Source organism: Sceloporus undulatus, chromosome 4, assembly GCF_019175285.1.
Source record: "Sceloporus undulatus isolate JIND9_A2432 ecotype Alabama chromosome 4, SceUnd_v1.1, whole genome shotgun sequence".
NCBI classification, from domain to species: domain Eukaryota; kingdom Metazoa; phylum Chordata; class Lepidosauria; order Squamata; family Phrynosomatidae; genus Sceloporus; species Sceloporus undulatus.
In genome coordinates this window covers 188,152,189-188,167,287 of record NC_056525.1, presented here as the reverse complement: position 1 = coordinate 188,167,287, position 15,099 = coordinate 188,152,189, and the positions used below count along the sequence as shown (strand labels likewise).

General features: G+C 38.1%; 1 protein-coding gene across 6 annotated transcripts in view; it reads left to right on the top strand.

Moving 5' to 3' along the window:
* LDLRAD4 (low density lipoprotein receptor class A domain containing 4) overlaps positions 1-14,582 on the top strand; it is a 331,135-nt gene extending 316,553 nt beyond the window's left edge. For all 6 annotated transcript variants that reach the window (XM_042463141.1, XM_042463140.1, XM_042463142.1 and 3 more), the window contains 2 exons: positions 11,095-11,148; positions 12,933-14,582. In XM_042463141.1, coding sequence (XP_042319075.1) covers positions 11,095-11,148; positions 12,933-13,475 — 597 coding nt within the window. In that variant the 3' untranslated portion in view covers positions 13,476-14,582. The remainder of the gene's footprint in view (positions 1-11,094; positions 11,149-12,932) is intronic.
* The last annotated feature ends 517 nt before the right edge of the window (positions 14,583-15,099 follow it).

The window sequence follows — 15,099 nt, the reverse complement described above, 5'->3', positions numbered from 1 at the left end:
ATCAACATGTAATCTGAAGAGGCTATTGTTTCTGTTGGTTTGGTTCTAAGCACAACACCATTCCCTGACGTGAGTGAGCCTGAGGTATTCTAAAACTGTATGTTGAACCTCACAAGCATCAGACAAAAAGCCAGCATCTATCTGCATTTTTTCACACTGAAGAATATGAAATTGCTTGGAATGGCATTTTTCTTTACAAAACTGATTTTGGGGTGAAACAGACTGCCGCAAAGGGGCACCTTCAAGCCACCTCTTCCAAAACTGGATTAGGGCTGCAGCAACCACACACCGCAGCCCCAATCTGCTTTTTTGCTGGCTGAAAAAGGAATGTCAAGAAGCCGCTCCTTTTTGGAGCAACAAAAAGCCGGCTTTTCTGGCCCAGTGTGGCCGGAAGCCAACTTTAAGGTACTCTCGCATTGTGCAGCATATAAGCGTTGTACCGCTGGAGCACCTGGAAGCTGGCCCCTGTATAAACGGCCGGGTGGCTTCTGGGCGGCTTAGGAGCGTGCGGTATGTAAACAACATGCTCACACACCACCCAGAAGGCAACACAAACAGGCAGCCTGTTTCACCCCTTTGTGTTAATTTGCTAGGGCTTAATTCTATTTTTTTAAATAATGTAATGTGTTTTACTACCTTTAATAGAGGAGAAAGGAAGAAAAAAAAAGAGATATAGCATGCTAGAAAGATGGACTTTTATTGCTAAAAAGCCTGTAGATGCTTTTAAAGCTGCCTTCTGGGGGTCACTTCAAATTAAAGCTACAAACATTTCTCAGTAATTTCAAAACCATTTACTGGGAGAAGGCTTTTTAGCAAATAAAAGACCATATTTTTGTTTTTCTCCTGCAAATTTCATTAGATGCTTCCCAGTTTTTGCTTTTCTTGAATGTATATGAGGAAGTAGTGCATGTGTTCATATACTGTATGCAAAAGTAGTATTTATGCTTTTTTTTCTTGGTGTGTGTCAATTCATACTACCGCTATAGAATCCAGATATTCCCATGTTACGCATAGGGAAAACTAGGCTCTCAGGGACACAGGTTTTATCATTGTTCACTGGTTTCGTCAGTAAGTATTAAGTCTTGTGGTCTTCTACCAGCAGTGGTCTGTAACAATATAGACCAGGAAAATATATTAAATACTGTTTCCCTACATTTCAAATTGAACAGTATGGTGGGAAGTTACCTTGGTTTTCATGTGGCTCCTGAAAATATCTTTCAGACTACTTTTCTTAGTTCTGTTGCAGGTACTGGAAATATAAATGATCGTTTGACTTGCCAGGCCCTCCTAACTGTGTCCTCAAATAAGACTGTAACTGTTGTTAAAAACATAGAAAGAAAGCCTGCAGCCCCTTTGAGACTTTGTGAGAAATGACTAAGCTTTTGTGGACTTCAGTCAACTTCCACAGATCCAGAAGGAGTACATAAAAGCTTGTGCTGGAAATTTCATTCTCTCAGTTAATCTCAAAGCTGCTACAGGTATCTGGTTATATCTTTGAATATAGCAATGTACCTCTTTTGAAAGTTTTTTTTTTGGGGGGGCTCTCTTTTAGGTCTGTTTTTTTAATGGTTAGCTGTACCTTTATGATCCTGCTTTCATTCTTTACCTGTTGTAGTCAATTCTGAAGTAGCTGTATCACTGTTTTGTTTTCCCTTCAGACAGTGCTTAGCCATGTCCTTAGGTATATAGTTAACGTGAGGCTTGGAGCAACAGGAGTGGGCTGAAATTGTTAAGGGTAGGGGTAGCTACACTGTCTGAACAGTTCTGTATTACCTTTGATTTAACAAGTAGAACACCATTTTTCTAACATACCATACTTAAACTTTTCAACATCACTAACAGATATCTAAAATATACTTAACACAGTGGGTTGTCTTATCCTGATAGCTAGCTAACATAGAATAAGTAGTTTACTGTATCTAAAGAATTAGAGAAGAGTAAAATCCAGATTATATATGCCTAATTGTCACTAAATTATCTTTTTAGTATTACTAGCTTTCTGAGAAATTCTGAAGTGGGAAGGAGAGGTAAAATATCATATTCTTTCATAGACATCACCTGTAAGAATAACAGGAAAATAGAAAGTTGAGAAGCACCTTCTAGAATTTGGTTTGATGATGTCATGTTTTAAGTTTGAGTAAAACATCTGTGACTGCTCTGTTTCTGTTGCCTATTGGTATTTTTTACTGTTATGATAAATAATAAAATTGCTTGGCAAGCTCAAAGTAGCAAGTTGTGTGTGCTCTCTTCTGTACTTGATTGCTTTAAAGCTCTATATAGTAATGTATATGGTGTGATTTAAGAGAACTGCCAACTTTTAAAAGTTACTGCCTTGTCACAATGCATATTTTCCATAATATTTTTCCAACATGCTTTTTTAAAAAAGAGTTTCAATTGGTCTTTTCATCTTCTGACAAGCAAACCATAGCTTGTAACTGAAACTTTAAAACATTTTTCAAAAACTTGTTGATGAATATTTTAAAACAAGATGACGAGAATATACATGGTTTTATTTATATGCAAGGACCTCCCAATTTTCAACCTGACAGCATTTCTGTTTTCTGTGGTTTGGATGGCTTCTCTAAAACTGAAAATGGAGGAGGGAAGGCTCAGAATTTTTTTGCGACAGGCAGGCCTTTAAAAAAAAAAAGAGTATGGAAAATTGTTGTTTGAAGCTTATGAATTGCCACAAGCCTAGGTGCTTGTGTTGAGATCCAGCATGCTTTCAAAGGTTTTTTTTTTTAGCACAGCTTTCCACAGCTCTCTGAAATGATCTATACCAACTCATACTTCCAGTTGATCCATTTGCTATTCTTCCTGGAATATCACATCATCCCCATCCACAAGTAGATGGCTAGATATGTTTTCCACAACACTCCCATGCGGTCTCTGCTCCCACCCAGGTCCTCTTCATTTCCTGTTGGGCAGAATGGGATAATGTAAATGTGACTACAAAATCATTAGCTTATTAATTATTTTTTAAAAGCATTACAATCATTGCACAAATTTGTCATAATGTGATTTCCATCAGGGCTAGAGCTATCATTCTGAAGAGTGGGACAGCAAGTTGCAAGGTTGTTCCATGCACTGTTGCTGCTGTGTCCTCCTTCCCAGTGGCCTGAACCACCTTGATGTCTCTCTTCTTCATTGTCTTTTTCACATGGCAGCAGTAGTGAGGGGCCTCTACGCCATCCTTTTCCCAGCTGCCCACATTGCTTGCCAGCATGGCTGTCCCTCTGTCTCCCTCTTCTTTGTTGATTCTTCATGGAACCAGTACCTCCATCTCTTTCATTCTCTCATATAAGGAACTACCAGTACTTCATCCTTACATGGAGCTGGCAGACCATCAGCTGCAGCTTCTAACAAAAGCAGGCAGTTAAGGCTCAGCAAAAGATGGGGAGGAGTGTGTGTGCATGCATGCATGCATGCATGCATACAAAGTAACATGTCTGAGGATGTGGCAGGGAACTGCTACTGATTTTCTGCCCTTTATACAGTTGTTATTCCAGCCATGCTTGTAAAGAAGCCCATGATACTGAAAGCCAATTCCATTCTAGGGCTGAACATCTACTTCAGTGGTCTTCTAAATCTGTGGGACTTCAACCCCCAGAATTCTTGACCATTGGCAAGGCTAGCTGGGGTGTCTGGTAATTGAAGTCCAGAATTTCTGGAGGACCAGGCGTTGAGAACCGCTGTTCTACTCCGGTATGAATTCTATCTTGAATTTCCTGCTTAGCTGGAAGGATGAGCTGACAAGCCTTTTTATAAGCACCTCTCTGCCATTCTGCTGATGACAGAAATCCAAATAAAATGGAGATCAGAAGGAGCAATAACTGTCAACCCAGAAGAACAAGAAGAGGTGCGGAGCAGAAGAAGCAGACACATCATTGCTGATTATGTCCAAGTAGAGCAAAACACAATGCTTTCAGAATCCAGATAGGTTTAAAAAAATCTCTTCCTCCTATCACAAACTTTTTTTTTAATTTGAAAAATGATGGTAGTTAAAGGAAAAACATTAACTGGGCTAATGATATATCATTTGGATACTGAAACACCCCCCCCCCCTCAGTAGAGAAATGAGCAAAGACAAACCTAGAGAATAATGCGAAATCTGTCTGGATGGCACCATAATCTCCCCAGGCAAGGAATCATTTTTAAATTGCAAGAGGCTTGGTTCTGCTTTTCCATTCAGGCTTTGGGGTATGCATGTAATGTCTGGCAGATTGTTAAAAATCATGTGGAGTAGTATTTTTTTAATGAGCTTGTCTTGTTATACTTAAAAAATGTTAATTAAGCCAGTAGACTATATCAAAATAAAATTTCAGATGCATACCATTTCAAAGATGCTTGTCACTCTATGCATTTGGGGAATTCTGTTTTGGGTAATACATCTTTGTAAAATACCTTTTACAGGAAATTATCATTATTTGTGTTTTGCTCAGAAAATTGAAGTGAAAGAATATTAAATATGAAAAAACTAATAACAGAGTGTTTTTAACTGTTTGGCAATGGTACCCAAACTGTGCTGTCTAAGAGATTTTGTACTTCAGCTCCCCGAATCCCAGATTATTGGCCAACGTGGCTGAGGCATCTGGGAGCTGAAGTCTAAATGTCTTAAAGGGCACTGTTTGGGGACCACTGTGTTAGAGTGTTAGGGAAATGATTTTGTTCTCTTCACATGCTGATTCCACCCATCCTGTGTCTTTTAAAGAAATGCATTGCTTTTTTGTGAACAAAACTGTGCTGTTTTGTTATGGTTGGTCAAGTATTACTTCCTTGCACTTTTAGAACAGCCTGCTTCTTCTGTGCAATATGCATTTATTCATATTTTATGCTCTGAAGAGGAAAAAAATGTATGATGTTAACAAATGCAGTAGGCCTCTCTACTTCTGTAACCCACAGGACCTCTATTCAGTGTATTCAACATCTTGCTGCCATCTAGAGGCAACCTTAAAAAACAACACTCAAACCCCTTTAATTGTCAATGGAGTGAAATGTATTAGCATAGTTTATCTATCTAAGCATGTTCACATGTTTGCAAGAATTTTGCCGTCATGCTTTCATAACAGATTTGTAGCATATAAGGTTTGGATAAAGCAAAGTAACATAATCCAACGCAAATGTTACTTTGCTTTATCCAAACCTTATTTGCATTGGTACATATTTCTGTGTAACAAGAGTAACAGTCTATTCTCTGTGTCCCATCTGTCAGAACAACATGCTGGGTGTGTGTAGGAGAGGCCCTTCTCTGTTGTAGGAACCCAGTTCCATGCTATATACCTTGATGGCTATATTTACTGTTGTTCAGGCACCATGTGAAAACATGGTTCACCAAAAAGACTTAAGTGAGACCTAAATGGTTTTACACTGATCCTCAAAGTATGTTTTTTTAAAAGTTTCAAACAGTTTAAACTTTTTAGTTTTTAAACCTATTTTTACTCTATTAAAATAATTTTTCAAACAGATGACCACACATTTGGAAAGGAGAGATGTAGTAGTGATGGGTGACTTCAACTACTCTGATATTTGCTGGAAGTCAAACTCTGCCAAAACCTCAAGGTCTAACAAATTTTCACTTGCCTAGAAGACAATTTCCTTGTCCAAAAGGTGGAAGAAGCAACAAGGGGATCAGCTATTTTAGATCTGATCCTAACCAACAGTGATGACCTGGTTAATGGGGTGCAAATGGTGGGATCCTTAGGTGGGAGTGATCATGTTCTCCTGGAGTTTGTTATACAGTGAAAAGGAGAAGCCAGACATAGAAGATTTTCACACCTCATTGTTATATCGTTCCTTTATCATCCCAAAGTGTAGTGGAATCGTCTTAACAGATAGACGATTCCAAAAGATTTTCACATGAGGCTGTTGGTGTTCTTAAAATGTTGATATATCAGAATTCAGCAATAAATGATTTGAATTGCTGAATTCTGATATACAACGTTTTAAGAACACTAACAGCCTCATGTGAAAATCTTTGGAATCGTCGTCTGTTAAGATGATTCCACTACACTTTGGGACGATAAAGAACAATATAAAAATCTTCATAGTCAGACACGCATTCTAGACTTTAGGAGAGCTGACTTCAATAAACTAAGGGAAATACTGGGGGTGATCCCATGGTCAGGAATACTAAAAGAGAAGGGAGTTCAGGATGGATGGGAGTTTCTCAAAAGGGAGAAACTAAAGGCACACTTTCAAACTGTTCCAACAAGGAGGAAAAACGGGAAGTGTCTCAAGATCGGGTTGGATAACTAAAGAACCTTCAACTGAACAATGTTTTAAACGGGAGGTGTATGACAAATGGAAAAAGGGGAAATCACTAAAGAGGAATTTAAACTAATAGCTAGTACATGTCGGGGTAAAGTCAAAAAAGCTAAAGCGCAGAATGAGGTCAGGCTTTCTAGAGAGGTTAAGAACAATAAAAAGGTCTTTTGGGGGTATGTCCATAGCAAAAGGAAGAAGGAGGAAATGGTAGAGCCACTGCGTGGAGAAGACACAGAAATTCTAACAGGGGACAGAGAAAAGGCAGAACTACTCAACACCTTCTTTGCCTCAGTGTTCTCATAAATGGAAAAGGGTGCCCAACCTGAGGAAAATGGAGCAGAGGACACAATAGGGGAAATTACCCCTATTACCATTATGCCTTCTGGGGCATGCCGAGCCTTCTTCCGGCATGGCTTTCAGTGTATACTGAAAGCCGCATAAGTTGTTCCCTCATATAATGTGGGCGCACTGTAATTCAAGACCAGGAAGAAATAAAAAGACATTGAATGCAATACACAGAAGAGTTATATAAAAGAGATGAGAAAATGAAGGACACATGGAACACAGAATCATATGAAGATGAATCCTAAATTGTAAAAAGCGAAGTGGAAGCTGCAATAAGAGAAATGGTAAAAAACAAGTGTCCAGGATTGGATGATATTACAATCAAACTGCTGCAATCCACATTTACAGAGTCAACTGTAGTGCTAACCAACATATGTCAACGGATATGGAAAATAAAACGATGGCCAACTGATTGGAAGCAGTCAATATACATCCCCAGCCACAAAAAAAGAAGATACAAAAGACTGCAGGAACTATAGGATACTTGATCTCCCACGCAAGCAAAATTATGCTCAAAATTCTGCAACATAGACTTCAACCATACATGGAGAGAGAAATCCCAGAGGTTCAAACAGGGTTTGGGAAAGGAAGAGACACATTGCAAACTTACAATGGAGTGCACTAGGGAATTTCAAAAGAAAATCAGCATGTGCTTTATAGACTGTAGCAAAGGCTCCGATTGCATAGATCATGAAAGGCTGTGGAACACCCTTAAAGACATGGGAGTGCCAACAAATCTGATAGTCCTGATAAGGAATCTGTACTCTGGACAAGAGGCTACTGTCAGAACAGAACATGGAGAAACAGAATGGTTCCCAATTGGCAAAGGGGTCAGACAAGGTTGCACTTTATCACTCTACCTGTTCAACTTATATGCAGAACATATTGTAAGTAAAGCAGGCCTGTACACAGAAGAAGGTGAAGTGAAAATAGGAGGAAGGAATATCAACAATCTAAGATACGCAGATGACACCATAGTACTAGCAGAAAACCTCACAGACCTGGAACACCTACTAAGGAAGATCAATGAAGAAAGTGCAAAGGCGGGCCTACTGTTGAACATAAAGAAAACAAAAACAATGACCACGGAGAATGTACCCAAAATAGAAATAGTAAAAGAATTCTCATACCTAGGATCAAACATTGATAGAAATGGGGACTGCCGCCAGGAAATCAGAAGAAGGTTAAAAATGGGAAGAGCAGATATGAAAGAAATAGAAAAGATCCTAAATTGCAAAAATATGGAACTGAGCACAAAAGTTAGAATCATACTAGCCATCGTATTCCCTATTACCATGTATGGATGTGAGAGCTGGATAGTTAAGAAAGAAGATAGGAAGAAAATCAATTAATTTGAGATGTGGTGCTGGAGAAGAGTGGTGAGGATCCCGTGGATAGCCAAAAGGACAAACAAATGGGTCCTAGAGCAGATCAAACAGGAAATCTCTCTGGAAGCCAAGATGACAAAATTGAGGCTATTGTACTTTGGAAACATCATGAAAAGAGAGGACTCATTGGAAAAAACAATGCTAAGAAAGGTGGAGGGAAGTAGAAAGAGAGGAAGGACTCATGCCAGATGGATGGTCTCTGTTAGGTAGGTCACAGGTATTAGTTTGCAGAAATTAAGCAAAGCAGTGGAGGACAGAGGTCTTGGAGATGTCTCATCCATAGGGTGACCATTGGTCGAGATTGACTTGATGGCAGTTAACAACAGAAAATATTTCCCCACAGTGCAGAATAAGCTGAGAAAGAGAACATTACTCATAAGTACTTTTTTGATTTAATGGCATAAGAAATATTCAAGTGTTCAATTTAATAGATAACTGGATTGTGCCTTTATGCAAACTTTGTAATATAGAATCCATACATACAGACTGGTATAAACTTGCCTGGAAGAGATTGAATCTGAAGGAGGAAAGTTAATGAGATCCTTACGGTGCGGATAGGTAGATTTTTGTATTAGGCTTGTCAAGTGTTGAAAATCCAAAACAGTTAAATGGAATTGTTGCTCTTCAAAATATCTTGCTATGTGGTTATTTTGTGGTTACAGATACAAAGAATTATTTTATTTTAAGTAAATAAAGTGCTTTTTGGCTTATTGTGTTTTGTAATGTAATCAAAACAAACCACCATTGTTGAACAACACTTTGACAAGAGGAACCACTTCCTAATCTTGGCTTTATGTGTGCTTATGTTTTCCCTGGACTTCAGCATGGATAAGGATGAACATTCACTTAAATCTTATTTACATAACTACTTCTTATTGACCCCAGCAGTGTGAGTTGATTAAATTGTGTATCTATGTAAATGGCCTATTCTTGAGATGTAAGAGCCTTATATCCTGAATTCAGATGTGCCATTTAAAAGGCTTCTGAGCCTCTATCCTGCCATTCGTGTGCATATGTGAGAAGACAGAAATAAAGTTTTTTTTAAAATTTCTTTAAATGATAAATTAGTGGAATTTATCAACTACAGGTACAAATACCTGTAAGGAAAACATTCCCTATTGGAGATACAATTGTTTAAGAGCGGATTGATGTGTGTGTGGTTTTATTCTCTCTCTCTCTCTCTCTATATATATATATATATACACACACACACACACACACACACACACACATACATATAGAAGTGATGAGTATATTTCAAGAAGAAACTCTAAAAATTCTCTAAATTTGTAGTGCAAGTAACAGATTTAGAAACAATTGCAAGTTTTCTCACTACGGCAAAATTTGTATTGCTGAAAAGGAAAGAAACATTTTTGCTCAAAGATGGTTGAAGAATGTAAGACATGTGCTCAAGCAGGTAATGTCAACATCTAAGAGAAGAAAAGAATAACTGTAGTTGGAGAACAGATTTATAGAATGTTGGGCAACATTTTTAAAATGACTAGGATGGAAAGACCAGTGATTACAGTTTATCCATTACAATATAATAATGCTTTTATTATATTGCATCACTATGCTTTTTTCTATATTGTTCTTCTTGCCTCCTTTCCCTTTTTCTTTTGAAAAAACTGTAATATGGACAACAATTATCTTTATGATATAAATTACTGAGATTTATTTTTTTAATATTTAATATTTTTACAAGTGAGTGATGGGAGGTTAAAAACAGAACCAAAGTGATGATGGATCAAGTGTCACCAGTTCTGAACTGTCTTCCTACTTGCTTCTGGTTTTGTCCTCTGTGTGTGTGTGTGTGTGTGTGTGTGTGTACGCCTTCTAGTCACCTGTCAACTTGTGGTGACCCCATGAATTTCATAAGGCTTTCTTAGGCAAGGAATACTCAGAGGTGGTTTTGCCATTTGCTTCTGAAATATAGCCTACAGCACCTGGTATTCATTGGGTTGACCCTATTTAGCTTCTGAGATGGATAAATTTCATGGCTTTGACCTTTAAAGCACTAAAACTCATGAGGCCATGATATCTGCAAATCTTCTCCTTCTGTATGAGCCTGCCTGGAGTTTGAGGTTATTAATGGAGAATCTCACTTCTCAAGAGGCATGACGCAGACAGAGCTTTTTCTATGGTGGTGCCTTGGTTGTAGGAATCTCTAGGAAAGTCAAGCTGGTGTTACCCCTACAAAGTGTCCAGCAGACTGCCTTGTTTTTTATGGTGGCTTTTAGGACTATTTTAACTGGTTTTTCTTTTTAAAGAATCCGTTTTAAATGGATGTCTTTATCTGATTTTATTTGTTATACATTACCCCAGGATCTCTAGTGGGATTTAAGAGGTGACAAATTGATAAGAACAAAAAAGTTCCACATAAATAGCAATAGCATTTTACATTTCCATACTGCTTCATAGTGAACTAAGCACTCTCTAAGTGGTTTGCAGTGTGTTAGCCAATTGCTCCAACAAGCTGGGTACTCATTTTACCAACCTAAGAAAGGATGGCAGGCTGAATCAACCTGGAGCCCTGCAGGATCACAACATTTTGGCTGCAGTACTAGAATTTAACCACTGTGCCACCAATAATACATTGAGACACAAACAGAACTGGTGAGGGAGGGGTACAGAGGTACAGAGCTATGAACCTGGCATATGCTGAAATGTTACGGATTTTTTAAAGTAAATTCCACGAGCTTGCTTCAAAGAAAAGGCAATTAGACTTGGGCTTTTTGTCTTATGTTTACTAGTAGGCCAGTCTCAAAGCAACACTAAAGAAAATTTAAAAATATAAAATACATTTTATTTCCTTGAGTACTGGAATGGTGAACATTTGTTACATGGAGTTGGTGCTGTAGTTTTTAAAGTATGTAATTTTATATATTTTTTTTATTTGATGTTTTAATTGTAATGTGTTTTTAAAGTGTTTCTATTTATGAACTGCTTTGGGTCCCTTTCTGATAGAAAAGCGGCATAAAATGAAATAAATAAATAAACAAACACGAATTTAGTCTTTGTGTAAGAATTACTTCAGAGACAGTCAGCCTCTCATAATATGTTGAAGTTAATTGTATTCTTTTATTCTCTGTCCTAGGAGGGGTGTTTGTGGCCTTCTGATAGCTCATCGTCACGTCAGGGAGCTTCAGAGGTAAGTTTTCCTTCTGACTGAGTTTTCAGCAACCTGTATTTTTCGTTACTAGAACAGGGGCAGCTCAACTATGGTTCAAGAGCTGCATATAACTGTTCAACTACACACTTGTGGATTTTTGGCCAGCAAGATACTCATTCTACCACTGTTAGCAGCTTCTAATAAATGCCAGTGGACAGGGAATCCCTGCCCCTGTAATCACTTGGACTGCAGATACCTTTGAGGGCAAAACAGAAATATTTGGTTGCAGGAGAAAAAAATTATTAAATCGGCATAAGCTGCAAGAGAGAGGCTGCTGAGGAAGCATGGAAGTGAAGGAGGCAGAAGCAGTTGCCAGGAAGATATAGGAAACCTGCAAAGGAGGAGAGAGTCTGCTACTCAGTTCAAGGGTGCAGACATCATGGCTGAAACCAAAAAAAGGAAGAAGTGCAATCCTGGGCTCAGAGCAAAGGGGGGAATCTGCTAATATATCTGACAGTATTGGCACCTTCGGTTCTCATGGTCAGTGTACAAAAGTTAGACCCAGGGTATGAGGTTTTTTTCTATTTAATTTCTTTTCTCTCTGTGCTCTGCAGGCCTTAAGCTCCTTTCCCTCCTTGTCCTGGCTTTTAGGGGACAGAAGGGCAATCCATTTGCACCTTTTTCTAGCTCTTTTTTTGCACTGACTGTCCGCAGGTTTTGCCTGAGAAAAGATGGGATTAATCCAAGACCTTTTCTCTTACCAAAGAGCTTTAAAAGATGTATAACTAGCTTGTACTTCTAAATAGTTATGATGATATAAAAGTTATTTTTATTCCTATTTTTAAAATGTCTACATAAAAATTTGTTTGCATCTGTAGCTCTCAGATTTTTGAAGGTTCTGTTATGTGGCTCAGAGTATATGAAATTTAGGTTATTCCCATGCAGATGTACATCTTATATTATGACTATTGTTTGGCAGTCCACAATAGTTCTACTATTTTCAGCTTAGCTTCAGGAAAAAATTGTGGAATCTTTGAGAGGGGAGGTATGTTTTACTGCATCAGAACTCCCTGCTGGATTGGACTTTGATATTTTCTTAATTTTACCATTGGCTAGGTGCTAAAAAAAACAGATAAAAGAACTCATAGAAACTTTTAGAATCAGACATTTCTATATTTTGAGAATTTATCTGATTCTTGTGTATAGAGTTTTTTCTGAAGTAGTATGGTAATTTAAAGATATAGCCATGTTAGTCTGCAGAATCAGCATGTAGAGAGATCTTGTAGCACTTTTGAGACTGTCTGAAAGAAAGAAGTTGGCAGCATGAGCTTTCATAAACTTAAATCTACTTCCTCTATATCTGTGCTAAATTTGTTTGCCAATGACCTAGTACAGTTGACACTCCATATCCACAGATTCTGCAACCATAAATTCAGCCACTGGCAGCTTGAAAATATTTTTTTAAAATCCAAAAACAAACCTTGATTTTGCCATTTTTAATACAAGGGACTCCATTTTACTACACCATGATATACAATAGGACCTGAACATCTACAAATTTGGGTATCTATAGAGGGGTCTAGAACCAAACCCCAGTGAATATAATCAAAATTCTTCCCTGCCTCTCCCCTTGGTGCAAATGTTTAGATGGTCATATTGGGAGGTTATTGTCCTTCCCTGAAGCTGTTTGCAAATGAGTTACTTAAGCTTATCAGCTGCCATGATGGTTTATGTTCCATGTTTCTGTGTACAGAGTCTTTTTTATATGTGAACTAGATTTAGATTTGTTGACTTCATTGATGAGTACTTTCTTCACATTGCAGATTATGTATGCCCCACGGTCCAGGGACAGGTTTACAGCTCCATCCTTTATGCAGAGGGAACATTTCAGTCGCTTCCAGCCAACCTATCCATACATGCAGCATGAGATTGACCTTCCTCCTACTATCTCTCTCTCTGATGGTGAAGAGCCACCACCATACCAAGGGCCATGCACACTGCAGCTTCGGGACCCAGAGCAACAGATGGAACTCAACAGGGAATCTGTGAGGGCACCACCGAACAGGACTATATTTGACAGCGACTTGATAGACATTACAATGTACAGTGGGGGCCCTTGCCCACCAAGCAGCAATTCGGGCATAAGTGCAACCAATTATAGCAGTAATGGAAGGATGGAAGGACCACCCCCAACTTACAGTGAGGTCATGGGGCATTACCCAGGTTCCTCTTTTTTCCATCACCAGCAAAGCAACGCACCTCCTTCATCACAGAGGGGGAGCAGACTACAGTTTCAGCAGAACAATCCAGAGAGCACAATAGTTCCTACTAAAGGCAAAGACAGGAAACCAGGAAACCTAGTCTAGGTTTCCTTGCCATGTGCACTTGGAGAGAGACAGGAGAATCAAACAGGAGCATAATGAAAGTTTTTATGCCCCTGTGCACAATATTGTTAAATTTCATATGATGCAGTTTTAGTAAAACCAAACGTGCAAAGCTGTTCTTTGTTTCTGATTCCTTTCAGGGGAATTGCATGAAAAGTGGTTTGAAATAATTACAACCTTCCATTCAGTTTGGCCACGAGCAGTGTTTTCTTTTGGGGGGATTATGTTATTATTTTTCAATAATCTATTTGAATTATTTAATTCTAAGAGGTAACTTAGCACAGAAATATATCTTGATCAGCCTGTTTTATAATGAGTGAATGACTTAAAAAAGAGGACAAGAAAGGGTTACTAAGTCAGTGGGGGCAAAATTGGCCAGTTTGCTTCCCTTCCCCTCCCAGAGTGTTGGAATTTCATTCTATCTAACTCAGCATTTCTGTTGTGTGCCAAGATATAAAGGTGTTTTTTTAAAAAAAAGAACACTAGATGAATACAAGGAGTTAATTTGTGTTGTGATACAAGTGTGTTGAATTTGCACTATCTTTAATGTTTTAAATATATATATGAGGGAACTGTTTTACATGAAGTTCTTCTATACGTTGTCTTTTAACCTGTGGAACAATGATTATCCTCTAGGAACCCTTTTTGAAGACTTTGCCCAGGCCTCTGTTGATAGTCATTGAACTGGGACTGTTGGATTAAATGGATCTCTTTTCTATTTTACATAAATAAAAGTAAATGTCAGAAGACATCATAACGTTACCTTTTGCAATAATTTTGCATTCAAATAGGCCATCAGCAAGTTGTCTTAGAAACCTGAGTGGAAGAAAGCAAATGTGAACGTTACAAAAGTTGCCGCCTTTAGGTGGATTGAGCTATAAGCCATTTGTTTAACTACAGCAGATGACAATGCCAGACGCATCTACTTTTTTTGTAATTAACTATATATTAACTGCTTGTTGCCACCCCCCTTTTAAAACAATGCAGTGTTAGCAGTACATAAAGCTTTTGCAGATTTTTAACTTCACTGTAGTCCATAATATATTCAGTCACATAGCCTGACATCATATAATAAATGGTTTAAAAATACAAAATGGGTTTTTGCTGTTAAATCACACTCTATTGTGTTTTTTCTCTCTTATCTTTTGTGTCTAAGTTCCTTAAAGATAGTGGATCTATCTGAGCCCTCTTCCCATACTGCCATTTCTTCAGTTGGTCTGACAGTGTTATAAAGGTATTCCTTGCAGAGCCTGCACCACTAGACTGATGCTGAGAATTGTCTCAGAACATTAATTGGTTTTTAGTTGGTTAATTTCTTCTTTGTGCATTGATATGATTTTTATGTCAAATGTAAGCAGTCACATAGCTTTTTACGATCATGCTTTTTAACTAGAACTGACTTACCTTATTGAGTGTCATTTTAAGACTATTCAGTTTTAAACGACAGCCTAAGGAATAACAGTTGACTTGCTAACTAGTAGCCCATTTGGCAATCATAGGCAATAATGTCCTGTACTAGATCATCTATATTGCAAGTAAAATAGATGTTTTGAAAAAGAAGGGTTGTCTGTTCAAAAACACACACAAAGCACAGCAGGCACTTCAA